The sequence below is a fragment of the Scomber scombrus genome, chromosome 7 (assembly GCF_963691925.1).
Source record: "Scomber scombrus chromosome 7, fScoSco1.1, whole genome shotgun sequence".
NCBI classification, from domain to species: Eukaryota; Metazoa; Chordata; class Actinopteri; order Scombriformes; family Scombridae; genus Scomber; species Scomber scombrus.
Window position 1 is genome coordinate 19,501,841 of NC_084976.1, and position 22,030 is coordinate 19,523,870.

At 38.4% G+C, this 22,030-nt stretch overlaps 3 protein-coding genes across 7 annotated transcripts; 1 reads left to right on the forward strand and 2 right to left on the reverse strand.

Moving 5' to 3' along the window:
* The first annotated feature begins 1,083 nt into the window (after positions 1–1,083).
* On the forward strand, positions 1,084–7,443 carry trpv6 (transient receptor potential cation channel, subfamily V, member 6). Its single transcript, XM_062421837.1, has 16 exons — positions 1,084–1,217; positions 1,346–1,443; positions 1,535–1,657; positions 2,501–2,641; positions 2,866–2,964; positions 3,111–3,286; positions 3,408–3,554; positions 3,641–3,720; positions 3,810–3,945; positions 4,189–4,275; positions 4,375–4,451; positions 4,545–4,710; positions 4,961–5,027; positions 5,143–5,411; positions 5,510–5,616; positions 7,176–7,443. The coding sequence occupies exons 1-16, from the start codon at positions 1,087–1,089 to the stop codon at positions 7,441–7,443; spliced, it is 2,172 nt and encodes a 723-aa protein (XP_062277821.1). The 5' UTR covers positions 1,084–1,086.
* Positions 7,444–7,694: 251 nt separating this feature from the next.
* On the reverse strand, positions 7,695–13,508 carry si:dkey-26c10.5 (uncharacterized protein LOC563797 homolog). Of its 4 annotated transcripts, XM_062421876.1 has the most exons (7): positions 13,223–13,508; positions 12,991–13,089; positions 9,962–10,066; positions 9,524–9,658; positions 8,914–9,065; positions 8,677–8,774; positions 7,695–8,231 (listed from the first exon to the last, which is right to left on the reverse strand). In XM_062421876.1, exons 1-7 carry the CDS (start codon positions 13,323–13,325, stop codon positions 8,105–8,107), a joined length of 819 nt encoding a protein of 272 aa, XP_062277860.1. In that variant the 5' UTR covers positions 13,326–13,508; the 3' UTR covers positions 7,695–8,104. The 4 variants fall into 4 exon arrangements, with proteins under 4 accessions (XP_062277860.1, XP_062277859.1, XP_062277858.1 ...); XM_062421875.1 differs by lacking the exons at positions 12,991–13,089; positions 13,223–13,508 and adding an exon at positions 10,150–10,353 and having other exon boundaries at positions 7,696–8,231; positions 8,914–9,062; positions 9,962–10,069; XM_062421874.1 differs by lacking the exons at positions 12,991–13,089; positions 13,223–13,508 and adding an exon at positions 10,150–10,351 and having other exon boundaries at positions 7,696–8,231.
* Positions 13,509–13,757: 249 nt separating this feature from the next.
* Positions 13,758–18,288, reverse strand: zgc:92606 (uncharacterized protein LOC100000242 homolog). 2 transcript variants are annotated; one of them, XM_062421904.1, is made up of 5 exons: positions 18,099–18,288; positions 16,183–16,272; positions 15,971–16,049; positions 14,824–14,942; positions 13,758–14,243 (listed from the first exon to the last, which is right to left on the reverse strand). In XM_062421904.1, the coding sequence occupies exons 2-5, from the start codon at positions 16,270–16,272 to the stop codon at positions 14,178–14,180; spliced, it is 354 nt and encodes a 117-aa protein (XP_062277888.1). In that variant the 5' UTR covers positions 18,099–18,288; the 3' UTR covers positions 13,758–14,177. The 2 variants fall into 2 exon arrangements, with proteins under 2 accessions (XP_062277888.1, XP_062277887.1); XM_062421903.1 differs by having other exon boundaries at positions 18,095–18,288.
* Positions 18,289–22,030: the final 3,742 nt, after the last annotated feature.

A 22,030-nucleotide genomic window follows, 5' to 3' on the forward strand; every position in this document is an offset into this window, starting at 1 on the left:
CACCTGGAGAGGAAAGTGACATACGCTCATCGGATATGATGCTGCCAACCACCAAATGATCATTATGGTCTTTGTAATGTGGCAATTATTGTGTTTGTGATCATTCCTGTTGACATATCAATGGTGCTCAACATGTTAAATCATTGTGAATGATTTACCCTACTAACCAAATAACATGATATAATCCCAGTTTCACCTGGTGACATGCACACGTTAATAAGACAACAAAAATACTGCAACATAGACAATTTGTCAGTTTATATCTGGTTTAAATTACAAGGCTGTGTTCAAACATACAGGCTTGCAATTTCCAAACAGGTTTCCTTAACGGTTCACCAGGAACAATGACCGCAATGTGTTGACTATCATGATGTTGCAGATATTTCATAGTGGCCATGCAGGTTTTGGTGGGAGTTGGTGGAATGCAGACAAGCCTGTGACAATGGAGTGACATACTGGGATTAGGGACTGGACCATTTTCGCTTCACTTTTAAGGTGATAAGATACAGCTAACAATTTCAGGTCGGCATGATAAACAAGTTCCTGGTCTTACAGTGGATTGAACCTTAAAGCGTCACTTTCCCTTTGGGATTCCTGACCAGTGGTGAAAGTCCACCTGCTCATTACCTGCTCACTCTCGCTGTCTCACCTGTCCGCTATTCACGTATCCTCCCTCCTCTCCACCCATTCATTCTCAATCCCTTTCCAAAGTCTCCTCCTCCACGGCTGGGTCATATATATTGCTGATGCCACAGGGATTTCACTTCTCTTCAGGAATGTTTTATGGGAGTTGTTGCCATATTTCACAGTGTTATGACTGAATATCACCCTAAATTGAGGAGCGGCACTTTCCTTGTTTAACAGTAAGACAGAGAAACTTTCTTCTTGTTTTGTTAATCTGTTTTGCATTTATTATTATTATTATTATTATTATTGTATTATTATTGTATTACTATTGTATTTTGAATAAAATACATATGCAAGAAATCAGTACCTAAGTGATGAAACAATCCTGAGACATTTTGTTCTTCTTTTCGGTCTGTAACTCACCTCAGTTTGTGTCTTCCAGTCATAAATCAGGTGTCAATGTCTCCATCTATGGCAAGATCTGCTCCGAGCGAGCTCAACCATTGGTGGAACCAGTTGAGGTTTCGCCTTCAAAACAAGAAAGGATGGAACGAGATGTTGGATGAAACATTTCTGCTCCACACAAAACTGTAAGAAATCAATTAAATGAATGAATGAGTTACGTCAGACATCGCTATGCACTGCTTTCAACCACTGAGTATATTTTTAATTATATGCAGTTTGATTAGTTATTTTTCTTCTGTCTTTCTTCTCTCAGCATGAATGACATACCTCTCTTTTACGCGGCTAAAAGTAACAGTGTGGGTTGCATCAAGAAACTACTAAGCTGTGCATCCACTAATATTTTTGAGAGAGGTAAGGCTGTAAATTTCAACTCTGCTGCTAACTCATTTCAGTGTAGTGTTAAGTCTGCTGTGAGTAAAGAAGTTGTAATCTTCTGATTCAGGTGCTCTGGGAGAGACAGCGCTTCACGTCGCTGTGATGAATGATAACCTGGAAGCTGCTGTGGCTCTGATGGACGGAGCCCCTGAACTCATCAATGAACCCATGACCTCCGAGCTCTTCCAAGGTTGACACTCATAAACACAAATACAAGCACAAAAACACCTCACACTGTCAGTCATGACTGTCATTGGATTTCTTGTCTGCAGATAGAAATGAGAACATGGAGAACGACTAGGGAAAGATATTGGAGATGAAAAAAGGTAGAGGAGAGAGAAAAATTGACTGAGGGAAGTTTACTCATTTTGGCCCATGTGTTTTTCTACTACCTCCATTTAATAAGACCTCTTATTAGATTTAAATGTGAATGTATTGCATTTGTATTGTTTTCTTTTTCAGAATAACACAAACTATTTGATAATGAAGAAATATTTCATGTAGATAATTTAAGAATAATGAAAAATTATTTACAAGCTAAATTAGGTTTGCCCAGAAAAGGTTTTTAAAAAATGCATTAAATACAATTCTGAAAGCATCAAAGATTAACTTTATTATAAAAGTTTAACTAATCAGTTAAATCTGTGGAGATTTTGGTGTAACTGATATCAAATAGATAGCACTGTTGTAAAATTAAACAACAAACCTTTTACGTTTTACTCAATTTTTTACACCTGTCAACCTTCCTGGATTCATATTGTTATGGTTTTAACCACCTTGAATTTTAATAATTTACAAAAGCAGCTAACATCAGCAAAACATTACCATTAGAGGGAGTCGGAAACATGATGAACACGTTGTTTGTGCAGCTTAAACAAAATAAAAGTATGGGTTACAGCATTCCTTTAGCACATAAGGAACTGGAATATTTATATGAAAACGGACATTTACACACAATAAATAAGTTAAATTAAACGCTGTTATTTTACAGAGAACTGATGCAGACTGTCTATTTCTACTGTCTCTGTCTCAGGTGTTACTCCTCTCCACATTGCTGTGGTGAATCAAAACATCAATGTGGTCCATCACCTCATCACTCGTGGGGGTGATGTGGCCACACCGAGAGTCACTGGCCTGTACTTCAGGAAGAGGATAGGAGGACTCATTTACTATGGTAAGTCAGAATGAGTTAGCATAAAATGTGTGAGCGGCTGCTGTAGCTCAGCTGTTAGTCATCTTGTACACAAGATGATGGTAAAATTTCTCAGAGTGAATGTGTGTAAAAAATTTTTTTAAAAAGTCGTTCTTCATAAAAGTATCTGTAAAGTAAATATAATGTATGTTTTTGTGATGTGATAAACAGATGGTGTTTTTTAAAATGTGTATTTTGGTCAACAGGTGAGCATATCCTGTCTTTTGCTGCATGCACTGGGAATGAGGACATTATCTCCATGGTGATCGATGCAGGGGCCAGCACCAGGGTCCAGGATTACCGTGGTATGAAATGTTGCCTCTGGATTCAGAGTCCACTGTGATCATAATCTTTATATCAGATTTATAATTGAATTATTAATGGCCTTCTGTTTTTTTTTCTTTTTGTCTCCTTTACACCCTCATTTTAAAAATCCTGGTCTGCTCTCTAGGTAACACCGTGCTTCACATTTTGATCCTGCAGCCCCACAAGACGATTGCGTGCCAGGCTATTGACCTGATTATGGCACGCGATGTAGAGCTGGACCACCCTGTGCCAATTGACATGGTGCCCAACTACCGTGGCCTTACACCTTTTAAACTGGCTGCCAAAGAGGGAAACATTGTGGTGAGTGAAGCATGGGATGAGGGCTCACAGGTGAACACAGGGTGAAAACTCAACATGAAAGGTGGAGCAGATTATTTTCACTAATCCTATCTTCACTACTGTGATTCCTTCTGTCTCTCAGGCGTTTCAGCACCTGGTTAACAAAAGACGTGTAGTGCAGTGGAGTCTGGGACCCTTGACCTCTAACCTGTATGACCTGACGGAGATTGATTCGTGGGCAGACAAGATGTCCGTGCTGGAGCTCATCGTGGGCAGCCCAAACAGAGAGGTACAAAACAATATACAGTAATCAATCAGTAATTATACGACTGAACTGATGCAAAGAGGAATTTAATACTGATTTCTGTCCTTTAGGCGAGGAGAATACTAGAGGTGACCCCAGTGAGGCAGCTGGTCTGTCTGAAGTGGAACCTGTATGGAAAGCATTACTTCAGGTACAGTTTGGTGCCAGTGTCCGAAATAAAACATCTGCACTGTGTATGCGTACTTGTGTTAGACAGTTTTCTCTCCTTTTCTTGTTCAGGCTGCTGCTGCTTCTATATCTCCTGTACATCATCACCTTCACATTGAGCTGTGTATATCGCCCTCTAAAGGATGCTCCTGAGAACTACACAACATCAGACATGGACAAAACCATCCGAGTCCAGAAAACACTTGAGGTATGTAAATACATTTCAGTGACCACACAGAAGCCTTGTTGATTCAAATAAATAATCCTCATGAAAAAGTCATATAAAATCAAAATCTAAGCACACAAGTACAATAAAACTATTATTAACCCTTTATCTGTTTCTATACTAAGTGTGTAAATGTCAAATTGTGCACCTGCATATGGCTTACAGATTAATAATAATATGCTTTTAATATTAATACAAACTCTATTTCTTCTTCCCATGCCTCAGGAGAGTTATGTGACATACAATGACAACCTTCGGTTAGCAGGAGAGATCATCAGTGTCCTGGGAGCTCTTGTCATCCTGTTGCTAGAGGTCAGTTTATGAAACAGTGCCTCATGTTCATGCACACAGTGTGTTACATTACTGTGTATTTTACACAGACAAATTCTGCTTTATCCTTCTTCTCAACAGATCCCTGACATACTGCGAGTGGGAGCAAAGCGCTACTTTGGCCAGACAGCACTGGGAGGCCCCTTTCATGTCATCCTGTAAGCACAGAATGAATGAATTTATGAGCCATAAAATAAAAGATTCTTTTCTGAAATAGCTTCTAAACTTTCTACTGTTTATGTCTTGACCAGTATCAGCTACGCTTGCTTGGTGGTGCTTCTGTGCGTCTTCAGAGCCAGCGAGGTGCAAGGAGAGGCCGAGGTGATGGCGTTATGTTTAGTCCTCGGATGGAGCAATGTCATGTTCTTCGCCCGAGGTTTTGAAATGCTTGGCCCTTATGTCATCATGATACAGAAGGTAGGGAAGAGCTTAACCTGGATTTAAATGTGTGACATTTTATGAGTAATCTAGATACACACCACACACACACACACACACACACACACACACACACACACACACACACACACACACACACACACACACACACACACACACCTGTACCCATATGTTGTTGAAGCAGGTGTATTCATTTGTTGTTTTGGTTCTTGAGGTTCAACTATTTGCGTTTCCAGACTGAAGTATGTTGTGTCTCATTTCCTCCTAGATTATATTTGGAGACCTGACAAAGTTTATGTGGCTGAGTTTCATTGTGCTTGTTGGTTTTTCCACCTGTGAGTATATTTTGGGCGACATGTACATACAAATATTTAACCCTCACAAAGCGTAATTGAAATAAGAGAATTAGGCCATTTCTACTCACTCACACGCTTGTTTTTTCACTCTCAGCCCTGTGGATGGTGTATATGACCCAGGAGCCTGAGTCCATCCCTTCATATCGCTCCTTCCCCATCACCCTCTTCTCCCAGTTTGAGCTCAGTGTGGGCCTCATAGATCTGCCAGTGGACCACACCATCAACACCCCCCCCATTGTCCATGTGCTCCACTGTGCCTTCTCTGTTGTTTCCTACATCCTTCTGCTAAATCTGCTGATTGCAATGATGAGTGACACGCACTGGAGGGTGGCCCAGGAAAGAGACGAGCTCTGGAGAACTCAGGTACCACTTTTTAAAAAAAGCACACATACAAATAAACATACACTCCTCATTACAATGCATTGCGCTGTCACGGTTACAGCTATAATGATTTTACACAGGTGGTGGCCACAACTCTGATGCTGGAGAGGAGGCTTCCCCGCTGCTTATGGCCTCGGCTCGGGGTGTGTGGGATCAGCTATGGCCTGAGGGAGCGCTGGTATCTCCGGTAAGACAGTAGTGCGGTGCCACAAACACTTAAAAGGAGAAATCCCTCCCCCCCAAAAAAAACCTCAAAAACATGGCAAAAATATATGCAGATGTTATACTTATTCTGAGGCAGGGCTGCAAAAAACAATTATTTTCCATTATTGACTCATATGTCGATTATTTGCTTGATTAATCGATTAGTTGTTATCCAGAAAATGTCAGAGAATGGTCAGAACTGTCAATCGGCGTTTCCCAGGGCGCAATATGACATCCTCAAACATCTGCATTAACAGTCCACAACCCAAAGACATTTACTACCATAGAAAACTAAAGAAAATAGAAAATATTCACATTTAAGAAGCTGGAATCAGAGAATTTGGATAGCTTTTCTAAAGAAATGACTCCAAATTGAATAATCAGTTATCAAAATATTTGGCAATTAATTTAATAGTTGCCAACTAATCAATTAATCGACTAATCATTGCTGCTTTAATCTGTAATGTCGTGTTATCAGCAGTAAACATTTTGCTGTCAGTCTCTGGACAAAAATGTATTTTTAGACTATTTTCACTGAAAATAATCATACAGGAAAAGCGTTCACTGCCTACAACCTCCTTATTCCATAAAGCACTGCAGCCGCAAGACATGATGTGTTGTAAGTAGGATAGGAAGCACAGCTCTTACTGTCTTACTAAAGCAGTGCTATTATCATCACTCCTCCACCTGCATAAACCTCAACAACAATTTTATGCATAAAATCCAGTAGATAAGGACTGAAGTGAGGGTCAAATAATTCATTTGACCCTCAGTTATAACCAAATAACACATATTAAACATCAGGACTGGGTTGCAGATGTTTGAAAATCCATCACTAAGTTTAAGTGTGTCCTTAGGAACTATATCCTACTAGTGATTTTTGAAGCATCACAAGCTATAACATATCTTCCAAAATGACAGTAGAGGCAAAAATAAAATAATCTTAACTTACAATCTTTTGTGATTGTTGGAATGATATTATTTTATTTACGGCTGCATACCTTAAGGAATTTATGTGTTTTACAGTAAGGCAAGATGGAAATATCCAGTAATGCTAAGCTAACCATTGTTCTTTGGTAATTAGACAAATGCTACTGGGATTCATTTGTGTAATTTTAAGGTTTAGTGTGTTTTTCAGTGAAATGTAAAGTGTCAAATCAGATATGTCGACCATATTCTGTATTACACCTCTTTTACTCTTCAATGTAAACTGGTCAGATATTAGCACTAATAATAGCTTGGTCAGTTGATGCATTCACCACCTGGCAATTAATAGATGTAAATATTTAATAACTAAACTCTCATAAGAGCAGTTTTAATTTAGTGCTGTGTAAATCTTCAGTAAATTATTCCCACTCCATTCTAAAATGTTTTTTTTCTTATTCATTTAGTTGGATGTTTGAGCTTCACTCTGCAGCATAATATATATGTGCAGTTTGATAAGATAATGCTGTTTTAACATTCATCTGCTGACTGGAAATGGAGGGTTTCTCTGAGTTTACAGTTGAAACTGAGTGATTTATTTCTTTATCCACTTTGCAGGGTTGAGGACAGAAATGATCCCATGATGCAAAAGATGCGGCGATACATCAAGGCCTTCTCCAAAGACGATGAAAAGGAAACAGAAGGAATGGAGAAGACTGACCCAATAAAGGGATCGACCCCAGGAACCCCAAAGCTCAGACAAAAAAAAAATGGGTTTAGCAACACAAGGCCTTTGTCAGGCTGGCATATGATTCGCCAGAGTGCTTTAAGCTTGCAATTGGGGCAGGATAAGCCTGAGGAGGACCAGGACATTAAATATGTCTAGAATGAGATTCTGCACTGAGTAAACACCTCAGGAGCGTGAAGCATGTCCTCTGTTTCGATTTCAGTCCTCATTATATTAAGTGAACGTCAAGTGTTGATGCGTTTCAATGAAGAAGAGGACAACTGGCTCAGTCTGCCTATGTAGTTATTGGTGCAATTGTTCCTGCAGTATTATGACAATGCTATAGAAAAAGAGTGCCTTATTTTTTATAGCAATATACAAATATGTAGCAGTAGCTAAGGTAAAATAACGTGACTTTCAACAGTGGTTGCATGAACATTTTTATATGATAATAAAACCTTCTTAAAACAAACTTACTGGCCTTCATTTGTCATACAGCTATATATGGAATCATACTGTAAAAAAGTATGGTACTAAGATTTGTAAAAAAGAGTAACATTCACATATTAGAATACATACATGTAGAGTAGATAAAGCTGCAAGAAAGTATAACTTATACAAATCTAGCAAAACTATCCTAATGTTAAATATAACACATCTATAATCTAAAAAGCTACATTTTGGCTTTCATTGAAGGATACTACTGATTAATGTGTGCAGTGGAAACAGTCATGATTTGAAATGTTATTGAGGAGTTGATACTTGTTTAAAGAAAATTGCTTTGCTCATTACTCTTTAAAAAAGAGAGAGACAGGTGCTGTCAGAACTGCAGTTGACAGATGAAGTAGGTGTAAGACTCGCAGGGAGCTTTCATCCAGTTCTTCTTAGCTGGCTGTCCGCTGCTCAGGACCCCACAATCCCCTCCTGGTTTATCATCTGACCAGTAACTGCAAACAAAACAAAAAGAGCATTGACAATATACTCACACAATATTGAACTTTCCCCCCTTTTTCAGTAGAGGAGATAATCAATCATCAATTGTTTTCTTACTTATCCTTTTTTTTGCAATATATATTCTAATTAAAAGAGTTGCATACTTAAGGAGTAGTAACCCTCACACAACATGCAAAACCAGCACTCTAACCTGCTCTATTAGAGTCTGCTTCCCAGACAAAACATCAAGGTCCCAAATAGGAATGTACAAATACGAAAAAGACCAAAGCAATGATTAATAACTTCAGTGAGCGCTCACTGTCACTCTGTAGTACATCTCAGAACTCCTGCCCTGAGATTATAAACAGAAAGACTAAAACTCATAGCTAGAGCTGAGACAATTAGTCCATTAATCAATTATGGACTGGTTTATGGACAGAACATCAGATGGTGATTCACCTCTGTTGCAGCACATTGTTGTTGACCCAGTTCCATGTGTCTCCTTGACGTCTCAGCCCGATCCAGTATTTCATGTCCCCCTTTTTAGTTAGAAAGGTCTAGAAGAGAGTTCAGCATTCACAAATTAACAAACAATATAAAGTGCAAATCATTGTAATGTTTCTAAACTGCATGGGTATACTACAAGGTAATGGGAGGAAGAGAGTTGTAGCAGAATTTAAGTGATATTGGAGCCACCTGAAGTGTCTGGTCGCTGATGACAGCCAGAGATCCTCCTCTAGCTGTGCAGTTCTTCTGGCCCTCGTCCCAGCTCAACCTGAATTTGGACAGGTAAAAACACGATCGGCCCAGAGGCAGCCACCCGTCCGCACACTGCTGGCAGCCAACTTCTAAAAAAAGAGAGAGAGAGAGGGTTCAGAAAATGCTCATCCAAGAAAGAAAACAAAGATTAAAACAAAAAACAAAAAAAATGTTATTCTCTGCAATCCATTATCTTTGGTTTTCCTTATGGTTATGGTTTCATTTGAATTGTTGAGCAGAGTTTGTTTATACGTATGAATTTTTGTGCATTTTTATGCATGTTGAATCCCAGAAGAGGCAATAATAAGAGCGATTAAGCTCAGCTGCATATTTGGTTTAAATTAAATAAACATTTCTCAGTTCTCTAAAAAACTCTCACGAAGAGCAGCTTCCTGTGTTGCCCGCTTAAAAAGCAATCACTGAAAGCAGAACTATCACTAAGAACATGGTGATCATGGTGAGAAAAGTATAATTATTTTTTTCTTTCTTTTGTGTGTTTCCTTGGCTTGTTCAGGAATTTATGTTTTCCACATGGCATTACACTCACGTTTGGGTTGAACATTTGGGAACCATTTCTGACAATGCTCCATGCTGCATGTTTGATCAGATGAAGGACTTGTTTTCTTGTTTTCTGGTGTGGTTGCCTCTGTACCGACACAGACTGCAGTGGATCCAGTTTGGACTAGAAATTAGAGCAAAGTGGGAGGAGTTGTGTGGGAAAAACATTTCGCCTTAAGGCTGCAGGCAACACTTTGTAATAGTGTTTCATCTATTGTTTTGAGAAAAAGTAGAACAACAGCTAAATGACATGACTATTACAGTAAAGCACTATTTGCAATATGATACCACCATATATTTAGGATAATCTGTTGTTTTTGTACTGACAGTAAGTCCCACAATCCTTTTATAATCTGGTTTGGTGTTATAAATACGAATGTAGGCTTGGTAAGTGGTTGGACTCAGATTAATGGCTGCAGATACTCACGTTTCACACCGAGGATAACAACAACCAGCAGCAGCAGCAGGCAGATTATGCTCAGGAATAAGCAGGCAACACGGTACAGGAATACATTTCCCTGAGTCTGATATCCTGCTGAGGAAAGACATCAGCTGCATGTTAGTGAGACATTTTAACAGACCATAATCAAGGCTGTAAACACTGCTCCGGCCTACCTTTCTCCCCCTCCAGTTCAACTGATAACTTGGACTCGGGTGACAAGTTTGTACCAGCTTCATCCTTCTTATCCGCACCATAATTGCGACAAAATTTGATGTACATGAGGAAACCTGTCCTGGGATTTGTCAGGAAGCTTGTTTACTGTGTCTTGCTCAGTCCCCCTTTCCTGTTGATATCCGACTGCCTGCCAGACTGCAGTTTTAAGACGCCCCTTGTCTCATCACCATAGCAACATGACCTTCATTGATTCCCAAAATATTCACGGAGCACAGTGCTTGGCTTGTCTTTTAATTTCCAAAAAACTTTGATCTCCTTCTGTCTCTCTTTAAGGACGAGTGTGTGCGTGTGGGGCAGTGAAACACAGACAGATACTGTGTGCATGAGGACATTTTACTCCTAAACAATAGATTAGATTCATTTCTTGAGGTCATTTTAGATCAGAGCTCCAGTCAAAAACATGTCAAAGGAAGAATTAGTTATACAGGTTTGAAACACTTAATATCTGATTAAACCTATTTTGATGAAACCTTGAAATATAAACAAAGCTTACAAAGCAAATGGGTGATTTTACATGGTTATATTTGGGTTGAAGAACTGATGCTGAAGCTTTCTGTGCTTCATTTAGTTAATTATGTGTGTTATTTACAATAAAAGGCAAAGACGTGTTGTTCAAAACAGTAACAATGTGGTGTATTAACTGTCCATGTAAAAAAAAAAAAAGAGATAAAAGTGTGACCTATTAAACATTTTCAGACTCGTTATATTTAAGATGCATTGTGTTAATTACTTGAACACAGCTGTATCCACACTGTAATGTAATACTGTGTCTAGTAATGTTATGTAGTAATGTTTTTGCTACAGCATACCAACTGGATTAAGATTATGTTGTGATAGGCCTTTTTCACAGTTTGTCATTGTAGGATAATCACAGGTGTTACCAGTACCATTACCAGTGGCTCCATTCTGTCACAGTAAGCCATGACAGTGACAGTGACTCAACATGCACAAGACCAGGACCCTATCTGTTTATTAACAGATCTGTCCGTCAGTTTCACATTGATAGTGGGTTCCAGTTTTGTGTTATTAATTCTGGTGGTTAATTCAGAGGTTGTTTTTTTTACATCTGGATTACAGATTGTGCTTTGAGTAACGTGCTACTGAGCAACAGGTATACTGATAGTTATTTATATTTAAACAACCAAAACATTTAAAGTCTGTGTAAAGTCAATTCATTGATTTACTTCTAAACATATTATACATGTTGGAAAATGGTTACAGAAAACATGTGAAAAGGCTGATAACTATGCACTACTGAATTGTGGAGATAGAGCCTGTTTCTCACCCTCTCATTTTTCCTGAATTTTTGAGACTGCAAAAAAGGGCTACCCGCGTGACCGTGGTCCCTCCCCTACTATATAAGACCGAGAGTCTGCTTTCCTCAGTGGTTAGCCTGCCTAGTGGTGAGTTATTGTTAATATCTAACACTACTACTACTACAGTCCACAGTTAGCCAGTTAGCTGAGCTAGCCGCCGAGCTAGCGGCAGAAAGCTCTCAGACGTAGCATCCATGTTTCTGGTAGAGGTGGTGACTTTGATTGACAGGTGACACTTGGTACGGGGCGGGGTTTCAGCGAACTCGGCGGGCACTCTCCCAGACCTTTGGGAGCAGAGAAAGAGGCTGACTTTTACACAACTTTGAAGCCTAATTTCATATATTTGTCGATTTCTTTAATCATTCAAATTTGGCAGGGTGGTTAACAACACACTTTTCTGTGGTATGTCAAACTCAGAACACATATTTATTCTTACTTTACACAGACTTTAATGTCTTTCTTGAAGTAATAACATTGTAAACGTTTCAATACTAATTCAAATCTCAATATAGTAATATATTATATCATAGTTTGCCACTATAAAAGCTTTTGTGCAGAGGTCATCAAAATCTATGTCTGGAGGGGTGGTGGTAGAATCATTAAGGCAAATTTGTGATGATACTGAGCTATACAAATATTCATGTTGATGCTAAATTATTTTAACTGTTATAGCATACAAGGGAGTATTTTCGTAAGTGGTGAGGAAGTTACCAACCATCATAATTTTATGAATATGTAAACTGATAAAAAAAAAAAAAACTTACTTGACTACACTTTTAATTTAGATATTAATGCAAGTAAATGCTGGACTACAAATCAACAGAGAAATGCATACATTGTTCTTTTTTTAAACACTAAAATTGTAATGTTGAATTTTTGAATAAAACAGTTATTAAAATGTACTAATAAGAGAATAAAGAATAAGGCTGAATAAATTGAAATCAGCATCTCTGGAGATGGCATGTTTTATTTCTGAGGTCAAAACAAATAAGATTCCCTTGAAGTCACTGTTTTTATGTTTATACAGTTAAACAATTACCTGAACATATTTAAACTGTTTAAATGCTGCAGGAATCTGTACAAGAAACAGTGCAGTTGCAGACAATATTGCAGTCTTGGTGCGGTTGCAGTTTAAAACAGTCTCACCATTGCTTCTGCTTTCATCTGTTTTTTTAAAATCTGAGTCACTGTTTTCTGGAAAGCACTTCAGTCACGTATTCGTATATATTGCAGATTTTTACATTCCACAGCATGGAGACCATAATGATGAAAACACTTCAGGGATTACTCATGTTGTTATGCTATTTCACTCCAGACTGAAAATGAATGTATGGGAAATACTGGATGCTGTTTCTAAAGCCTATGAAAAACTTACACAGAGAGGCACGCATGCCAGAACATGCTGTTTAGGTGTTTCAGGTGCACATTAAACAGAATAAAACCCCATTTTATATGAAAGTGTACCTGCTCTTTTTTTAAGTGGAGAACCAGCATAAAAAGCTTCTGAATAGATGTCCTCGGATGCGCTTTGTAGTTTAGAGTAATGGTCTGGTTCTGCTTTCTCTAAAGCCAAACAAAAATATAGAAACATTTTAACAGAAATGTAAACCATTTGGAATTTGCCAAAAGATATTTAATGTATCATAAACTCAAATTTTGCTCGTCTATTTATTTATTTATTTTTAATTTCTTGTACCTTCAGTTTTGACCTCCAGCATCTGTTCACTTGCTCCTTCATCTTCTTCGTTTCTTTCTTCCTCTGCAGTGATCTCCTGCATCTCCATGGCTCCTTTTTCCATCTGTTTCTCTAACTTTTGATTTGCCCAGAAACGTCTTTCAGGACTGGCTAGTCAAGTGATAATGATGTTATGTAACCTTTCTCTCATGCAGAAATAATTGCTACTGACAAATCGGTCGGGAAAAAAATTTAACAAGATTTAAAACATTTTTTTGAAACTATCAAACCTGACCCTGAAAATGTCCAGTGTGTTTATGACACATCTAAATAGCTGAAGACGGAATACTTCCTCATGAAGGTTCTCCTCCTGTCTTTGTCCTTCCCCTAAACCAGATGCGTACTGTGTACAAGTGCACACAAGATTTCCAGGATTGAAATTAACAATAGTGAAACTAGAGTCTGAAAGATGATGTTTAAATCAGTGCAATACAATATTTAACCTCTGTGTATCCAGAACCGCCCTGTTGGTTTTTTTTAAAAAGAACTCAGAAACTTTTTTTTTTTGTATTTTCATCTTTAAGTGCCACAAAAGTTTATGATATTAATTTACAAAAAAAAAATATTTGCATTAAATACAGATGACTGAGAGAGATGAGGAGAGCTTGCTCAAAATCATTTCAGACAACTTCCTTTTACAATACATAATTTCTTTCTTTTCACCCTTCCTCTTTCTTCTTTCACCAAGTGAGGCATCAACATAACATGAAGTGTACTAAAATGCATTACGCTCACCCCAAAACACTGATAAAGAGAAAACCCTTCTGCCTGTGCTATTCCTTTCTTCCACCATGTGGTTACTTATACAACTAATATAGAGAATAATAATGCTGAAAAGCGTTGCAAACATCCTTTACTCTTCACTCCTCAATAAGTCTTGCTTTTCTCCTCTTTTTCTCCAGTCTTTTGTCGTCCCTCAGGCACCATACACGCTCTCATTACTGTAGGTCATGTAGAGGAACAGGTCCTCTTCATGGTGCTCCTAGAACAGAACAACACAGAGAATAATTCATCATTTAGTTTGACAATTGTAAATATGGATTGACACACATACTAATCACATGAAACCGCTCGATGAGCCCAACAGAGATACTGTTTGGACATGTTCGAGACAATAAGCACCGTTTCTGACTCATTTGATCCGTTACAAAATTCCTCCCCAAAAACATTTTCCAAGCTTTTCACAACTTCAAAATACACGCACGCACGCACGCACGATTACTGGCATTCTATTTATGAGATCAAGACAAGTGATGCAATATTGGTTGTCTAGCTGCAACGTCATTTTGGGGATGTTGTGTTGAGTGGCCGGGGGGGCTGAAACTCTACACACTGCAGAGCTGCAGACTAACTAAGTAGTTGTCTACTTAGACATTTGAGGATGACAAGTGGATAGTGATCCTCAAATGTTGGTAAATGTTCTTGTATTAATGTCTGTGTGTGTCTGTGTGTGTCTGTGTGTGTGTGCGTGTGTGTGTGTGTGTGTGTGTGTGTGTGTGTGTGTGTGTGTGTTGTGTAGGATCCTTATGGGAACAGGTGTCTGTGTGGAGGGGTGCTGTTACCTCATATACAGCAGAGAGCGGGGAGCTGGATGGGGGAAGGGAGTTGTTGACGAAGAAGAAAAGCGCCTCCTCCGGTCTCAAAGACACACGCTGACGGATCAGGAAGCACAACTGGCCCACTAAAAAAGAAAAAGGGAAGGAGGAGAGAAAGAGAGTGAGATGGTCAGCTAGGGTCACGCAACAGTGGTTTCATTTCATATGAAGAGGAAGAAACCTTGAGTCAGTGGGAGATGACCCAGCCAGTTACAAGACAGATTCACTTACAGTAAAAACTCCCCGATAAAAAAAAGATAATAATAAAATAATAATAATAAAATCAAGCTGTGTGAATCCTGCAAGTTTTAACTCTGCCGCAAACTGTCTGACAGATTATTGTAACTTTTCTAACCAACAAGAAAGCTGAGTGTGTTTACATGCACACCAGCATCCTGTTATGATCAGGTTTTTAGAGTACCCCAGTTATGGCATGCGCAAGTCCGCAGCTTACTCTGGTTTCAGAAACCTGGACATGCTCCCATTAACACTCCAGTCTAAACCAGTATGCTGTTACTGTGGCCTGTAAACTCTTGGTCAGGGTTTCCAAACATTCTCTGCAGGTAGAGAAATGAAAGGCTGATGAATCAATACACAACTGGACACAGATGATCAGAAACCTGTCATGGAAACACGGATATAAATAACCGGGTTTCTCAGGTTTCATGTAAACACCGTAACTAGAATATTATCAAAACCAGGATCCTCATGTGCTTGTAAACAGACTCAATGAGGGTAACGTGAAGTAATCTCCCAACGACGCTGATTATCTCACACCTGTTGTCCCAATTACCCAATTAAGAGGACATCACCAAAGGCATGTGACTAATTCAATGTGTTCCTGCTCGTAAACACACAGGTGCCTGACAGTTTGCTTACGTTTAAAGATCCCAGCCCTTTTTTCTTCGAGAAAACCAATGTATTTAATTTTTGAAAGCATCTAAAAACGTATTAATTGAGTGCATAACTATCCTGTGCAACTATTCTGAGGGTGATGCTGGTTGATATGTTAAAATCTTAGACCGGGTCACCGTTGCTGTATGTTCTTCATGTAATGAGATTTGGCTGATTTGTTTCTCGTGTGTGTGTGTTTATATGTGTGTATGTATTTCACCTGTTAAATCTGAGGGCACTAAGTATTTCTTCTTGTCCAGTTCAGGAGCTCGTGACCTCTGGGCCCTCTCCACGATGATCTGGTTTAACAGAAATTTGTGTCATTTTTAAAAAAAGAAATCAGTTTATCAGTGACTTTGTCTTTCAAATCCAGTCACTCACAGTAAATGTGATGTTATTAAAAAACATAACAAAACTAGTTGTCATACTGACCGGTATCTTGTCAGGATGTTTGGCCCGAACTCTCTCCCCCTCCGCTCTCCTCACCTCTAGTGGTACTGAGCGCTGGTACTGACTGCCCATCTGAAACAAACAACACAAGAAAACATGAAGTCTCTGACAACATCATTATTTACCGAGGAGACAAAGGAGAACGAGCACTGGCTGACTTCACCAACCAGTGCATTCAGTCAACAAGTGATATTGATAGCCTGGAGAGCACAATGCGGTTTGTTGCACTACAAGATGCAACAAACAGCACTTTCAATCAACTGTTTTATTAAAGCCTATATTTGGGGGAGGGGGGTTGAGATAATATACACTGTGAGATGATAAACATTGTCAACCATCAGGGTTGCTGCATTACTGTTTATACCAAGATCATTAGCAATTTAATGAAGAGGACTGCTTTATTCTTATTATTCATGTTGGATTTACATCATTTTACATATGTAGTGAATTTGATATAGATATGTATAGCTAAATGCAAATGGAGCTGTACCAATAAGCCGATGAATTAATCGGCTAATAATTAAACGGCATCAATTAAGCACTTTGAGACATCTTTTAAGAAGAAGAAAGTCTAATTTCAGCTTCTTCAATGTGAGTATTTTCTCGTTTCTTTTGTCTTCTATGACAGTAAACTAACCATCTTTGGGTAGTGGGCTGGTTTTTAGCTTTTGTCTGAGGTAGCTTGTTGCAGACATCTTTCTGTCCTGCCTGGTACGTACAGTGATTGCAAAACTTAAAACTTATAATTATGAAAAAATAGTATGAAAATTTCAGAAAAGTAATTCCATTTTTTCTGCTGCTTCAGAGATTGTTGTTTTTTCTCCACCCTGACCAAAATACCATCCTCTGAAAAACAATGAACACATTTTGTGGTCATATTTAAAACATTGATATATTGAACATTGGGCAAAATGTTGTCAATCAGCAGCTTCTGTGCAAAATCTGAAAAAAACAGACATATTGTTGAAATTGCACTCATTTTTGTTTAGACATCTCTGGCTGTTGGTCTGTTTTGTAAATAGATGGTTTATTATTGTAAAGTTATAATATATGATATATTATTTGTAGTTTATTATGCAATGGTTATACTGGTCAACAGGAGATCAAATTGAGCTGTCTAGACCCTTGAACTAAAATTAGTATGACACCCCTGCAGTATACCATTATTGGACTTTTTTCCATCTCCCAAACGCAATCAATAATCAATCAAATTATATTTCCATCTGGTTATATTATAAATAACTACCTTATTGAATACATTTCCAGAAAATGTTACAGTACAAAACAGCATATACTGTTACAGTTTTTATTCACATCTCCCATTCCTATGGCCCACAGTGTAACAAATGGGAGACTTTCTATATCATGTTTTCACATCAGGAGCCCCAAAATATCCCGTTTAAGATGATTTATTCTGAGTAGTGTGTGCTGCTGTTTTTGTAGCTGTGGGTGGAGTAATAAACAGCAGTGCAGTACAGTACAGTGGGAACAGACTGGAGCTGACGGCGAAAACACTCATCCCCATCAAACTCATAATACCTCTCTGGTTTTGTTTTACTGCTGGACTGATAGCTGGGGTCATGATGACACCAGTATCTCTACATTATCTCCGTATCTCACGATGGTTTGTCAGGTCATCGTCTCAGCGAGGCCACGTCCACAACAACACAACACAACAACAACAAGGGGTTTATCAGCTAACTCGCCTTCTTTCGAGACCGATGTCCACAAAGAACATTAACTAGAAGAATCGGTAGTTTTTATGTGACTAATACAACATTGGAAACAGCAGCTTTATGCTAGCACTACCAAAAAATCAGCTGTTTACTGTGCTAGCTAACAACGGTGAAGCTAACCACTGCAGCTAATGGTTCCTCAAGACGTTTCTGGCAACGTACCTTTTAAGGACAAAAAACAAGTTTCACTCAAAACAGGACAAGTGCAGACTGGTCTCCCGTCGTCTGGTATAAGAAAAGGACGCCCTTACTTGGAAATGTGTAGCTCAAAATACAATCATAACGTGCTGTAATACGATCGATTTGTAAAGATGTCGACTGGTCTTACTCTATTCTGTTCAACGAAAAACAACAACAAATACTGCACAGCCCCGCCCACCACGTACCTGACCAATCAGAGAGGAGGACGTGGACTGACAGCGGAATCTGTCCAATCAGAGGTAGGTGAAGGCCAGAGCGATCTATCGCTCTGGTAAAGGCCGACTTACAAGGCATTCATTGGATGACTTTTGCTATCAATCTACAGTCGCTCCAGCCCCTGTTTTATGATTGATGGCTCATATAACCAATCACAGATCGTTGAAACTGGTCCAGGCCAGAGCGATGATCCAGGCGTGGTCCAGGGCCACGCCTCAGCCAGGCTACGTGTATAACCTTTTTTTCATTATCTGCACTTGTTCACTATGTTCTGTAAACAACTCTCGTCTTCTTTTAAACAATATTTGAGTGAGAAGTTGCTATCTGGCCTTTGTAGGTTTACATTAAACTTTTAGCTGCATAAAACATTAGGACTGACAATTACTGAAAATGATGAATGATCAAACGTCATATTGTGGTATTTGATCTATGCATGTTAATGAAGTGGCCATTGAGTGTATATGAAAATGGGACTAAAATCTATAAATATAAATTTTTGTGTAAATAATGATATTTGATAAATGATAAAAGCTCAGAAATATAATAAATAATGCTTTCTACCCTCTGTCATCAATGTCTGTATTCTTTGCCACTGTTACTTTTAGAAAATAGATCAGATCACTTCGCCTTTGAACATTTGAATTATGAAAATGCATTGGTGCTACTACCACTAGGTGTCCTTCTTTCTTCGCAAGAGAGAGTGCGATGCAAACTGTTCTGATTGACAGTGACTCCAATGATTGCTTTTTAAGTCGCATACAATTATTGTAGGCTGTGAAATCCTGTTTAATCCACTCTGATAGCTGAAGAGCAATTTGGATGATATGATTATATTCTAATAGGGTGTGCTTCACAGGTGTAGACCTTGTGATGATAAGGGTGCAGGCAGTAGTTAAGTTGGGTGGACCTGTACTTATTAAGGGCACCACTTTAAAATACAGGGATTTAATGGCAGCATTAGCTTGGTTAGAAACTATTATAGATTTTAATAACTTCATTATGAAGTCACATTGACTGTGATTATTATCATCACTGTGATCTTTGTGTTACATAATGATATTTCCCTGATGGGATACTGCTTGACTCAGATCCTTGAGTTCCAGTGCAGCAATATTGTACATAGTCAAGGTGGAGCTAGTTTTGACTACTTTATATGCATTGAGGATGTTCAGCCCAGTAGTTCTCAAACTACCAGTTGGGCCTCCTCCAATTGGTGACTTCTCTGTAATCTTTGCTTTTTTGTTAAATATTGGATAATTTTATCCCTTTTAGACCTTTTATTTAAAAGTGAAACCATCTGAAAAGTTTTGAATTTTACACACTTTTTTCTAAATGCAGAACATACAGAATACAATACAATACAATACAATATACTTTATTGTCCCGCTTAGGGGCATCACCAGCCATACCATCCCAACAACAATTACATAACAGTACTGTACATACATATCCCATAACATTGCACACAACACATACATACACTAATGAGAAAAACACATGCTAAAAAATCGCCATAATAAAAGCACTATAAAATGATTGCACAATCTTCGGCCTCAAGCAGCATTGTTTAGGAATTTGATGGAGGTTGGAACAAATTAATTCTTAAAACGGATGAGTTTGCAGTTAGGGACTCTATATCGTCTGTCCGAGGGTATGAGCTCATATTCTAAATGAAGAATATGGGATGGCTCAGTCACTATCCTCTGGGCCTACAAAGCTGACATGTTAAAAGTGTTGTTATTCTAGTTACTTTGTATTGGAAAAATCCTAAATTCTACTTACTTCAAGCTTATCACTCAATATAAGGTTCAGTTTAAAAATGAACAATGAAGAAATTGTCATAAGCAAGAAGCCAGACCTCCTGCACACTGATTCATAAATCACACAGCATCAAGTGACTGAACTGTAACTTTTCAACAGCTTCAGTGTCCAGGCAAACTACCAACAACTCATTATATCATCCCAAAGAGCTCCACTAATCACTTTCCTGTGGGAAACCTTTTTGGTTTTTGTGGTGTGATAAGTGTATTGTGTATTGTGTGCAAAGATTATTTCCATTTTGAGAAGGTTAAATTTGACGCCACCTTTGGTAAGTATCCCTGTCTTATTCTTTCCCTTCTCTAAGTGACTATAGCTCAGAGTGATGGATATGTGATTTATTCATCAAATCTCATTTTTGTGTTTGTCTACACTGTAGAACCATTATGAGGAGGAGCCTGCATACGATCCAGTCATGTTTTCACCAAGAGTCTCCACTTACATGTGAGTACACACGAAGGCAAGCATTAACAATACATAAAAATGTATGCTTGTTATTGGGCATACATATGCACATGTCTGGGAAAAATGTACCTTTTGTGAGACAAAAATCTTCCTCCACTCAAAAATGGCTTCTTGGACTTTAATTTCTTTTATTGCAGAATGTCTGTGCATAGTTTGTTGCCACATTCAACTGAGGGGGAGACATTTGTGCTCTTCGTTTAAGTAAGTGAACCCTCTCACCCACTCACACAATCAGTCTCTTAGCCACATTTTTCAGTACTCATCGAGTTTTTCTCAGTCATTTACTCACTCACTACAAACCGTTTTGAACACTTAACTTGGACAGTTTGGTTACATTAGAGGACCATATTAATAATTTTATGTTTTATGTGTTTAATTGTGTACAGTGTTCAGACAGACTGCACCACTTATTTAATTAACTTTTTAAATGACTGAATTTTAAGTTTAGTTTCCTTTATGAGCATTGTTTTTTATTTTTATTATTACTTTCTAATTTTGTACAAATGTTTATATTCATTTTACAGTACATTAATGGCTACCTTGCTGCCAGTTCGTTTGTTTGTTTGTTTGTTTGTTTGTTTGTTTGTTTGTTTGTTTTTAAGCCACTAACTACTTTTTTGTCTTTTCAGCCACATTTGCCAGTTTCCTCATTTGATTTAATGAAAATATATTTATTTTGAATCACATTTCTGTCCTTTCAGTTAATTAGTCCATGTGCCTAGTTTAAGTGGGAATTGCCAATGGGCAATCCCGTCATTCCTTATGCCCTTGCGGCCCAGAACCTTTAACACCACCATCACCCACCACCTCCATTTTTCCTCTCTTGTATTTAGGAGCAGCAGTTTCCTTTGGGTCAGTCAGAATAGCTGAGAGCAGTATGACACCAACATGCTTTAGTGGGCCCTGTGAAAGGATGCCAGGTTGGTGTGAAAACCTCTGAACATTGTTGTTCACTTTCAACTGAACTCTCCTTATTGAAATGAAGCATTGGTCTAAATTCATTAAGGAAGATTTCTATCATCACACACTGCCTTTAAATACAATGGCTGAACGTTGCTATTTCCTTCTGTTCTTTTTGTGTCACTTTCAAAATCCCTTCATTATTAATTCTGATGTGAACACAGCTGACAATGATCCTTATTGGTACTTTCTTTTAGAGAGTCAGACTGTTAGTGCTGGGTTTTTGTTTAGTGTTTTTAATCATTGTAATTCTGCACACCCTGTTTTAGACCACCTCCTCCCATCACCACCATGACGTGCATGTTGTCCACAGAGAGCCAAGTAAGTCTTAAGCTTTCAATTATGTATTTGGCTCTCTGGAACAACAACAACCCATGATGAACGCGCGTGACACACACACATACATGCAAAGGATATATTGTGTGTGTGTGTGT